This window comes from Plasmodium cynomolgi (genome assembly GCF_000321355.1).
Source record: "Plasmodium cynomolgi strain B DNA, scaffold: 1464, whole genome shotgun sequence".
NCBI classification, from domain to species: domain Eukaryota; phylum Apicomplexa; class Aconoidasida; order Haemosporida; family Plasmodiidae; genus Plasmodium; species Plasmodium cynomolgi.
The window spans coordinates 1-1,090 of record NW_004193267.1 but is presented as its reverse complement, the minus strand read 5'-3'; the positions used below and the strand labels follow the sequence as shown (position 1 = coordinate 1,090).

Below are 1,090 nucleotides of genomic sequence, written 5' to 3'. Positions count from 1 at the left end.
CTGCACACCCAGAAATAATAGATATTTGTTAAAATTTTTAAGAAATTTGAAGTTATTACATAGTCTTAGTTATAACGGAGACGATTTTTATAAATATTGTAACAATATATACTATTGGTTATATTATGAAATGAAGGATAATAATATTTTAGATAAAAAATATATTAACAGTATTTCTGATGCAAAAAATAAGCTAATAAAGGAACTAAAAGAAAGAAATGACTGTTCTAATTTAGATCGCTATGAAAACATGGAAGAGGCAGAAAATTATGTAATGTTATCCATATTTAATAATAATATTCATGATATTCAAGATATATTAAACAATAAAACTCATTCTGAAATATGTTCTTCTCAAAATTTTATCAAGCAATGTGTATCATTATATAAAAGTATACATAAGAATTACTCTTCAGATTGTGTGTATAAGGATCCCAATTTTTTAACCTGTCTTGCAGTAAAATCCTTTAGAAAAGATTATGAGGTAAAACGTTCCAACGAATGGATAAAATATAATTTACCAGAATTATCTTCTAGTCCTGACAAAAATATAAACATTGAAGAATGCATATCGCAGACAAATGGAAAAGGATTGGATTCTGATAATGCTGGCCTATTGGATAGATCTACGTCATTTATTGTACCTACAAAAATGACAGAACCAGCAGGAAAAACAGTGCCTACAGCTTTGGGAACTATAGCTGGAGTATCATCCGTTTTGGCGCTTTTATATAAGGTTATCACAAATTTTTATTTAAACATATGAAAAATATTGCTAACCGATGATTATGCAATGTTCTCATATTAAATGACAATAATAATATTATATATCTTAATATATAATCCTGCCTACTTTACATTAGTTTACTCCTTTAGGTTCATGGATAAATACAAAAATACTACGGAAGGATAACTTATTAGAAAATATGAAAAAGAATGAACAAGAATTTCTATCAAACAGTGAACACACTCGGGATAAAAATTCAGGAGATACGAAATATAACATAAAATATAATTCTGTATTATATGAGTAAATTTTCCTTAACTCCCTATATCTATTTACATTTAAAAGTACAACCTTATTTTGAAA

General features: G+C 26.5%; 1 protein-coding gene across 1 annotated transcript; it reads left to right on the top strand.

Moving 5' to 3' along the window:
* Positions 1-130: 130 nt before the first annotated feature.
* Positions 131-766, top strand: PCYB_007820 (hypothetical protein; the record flags this gene model as incomplete). The annotated part of the gene is made up of 2 exons (XM_004228203.1): positions 131-392; positions 459-766. 2 exons carry the CDS (start codon positions 131-133, stop codon positions 764-766), a joined length of 570 nt encoding a protein of 189 aa, XP_004228251.1.
* Between the last annotated feature and the right edge of the window lie 324 nt (positions 767-1,090).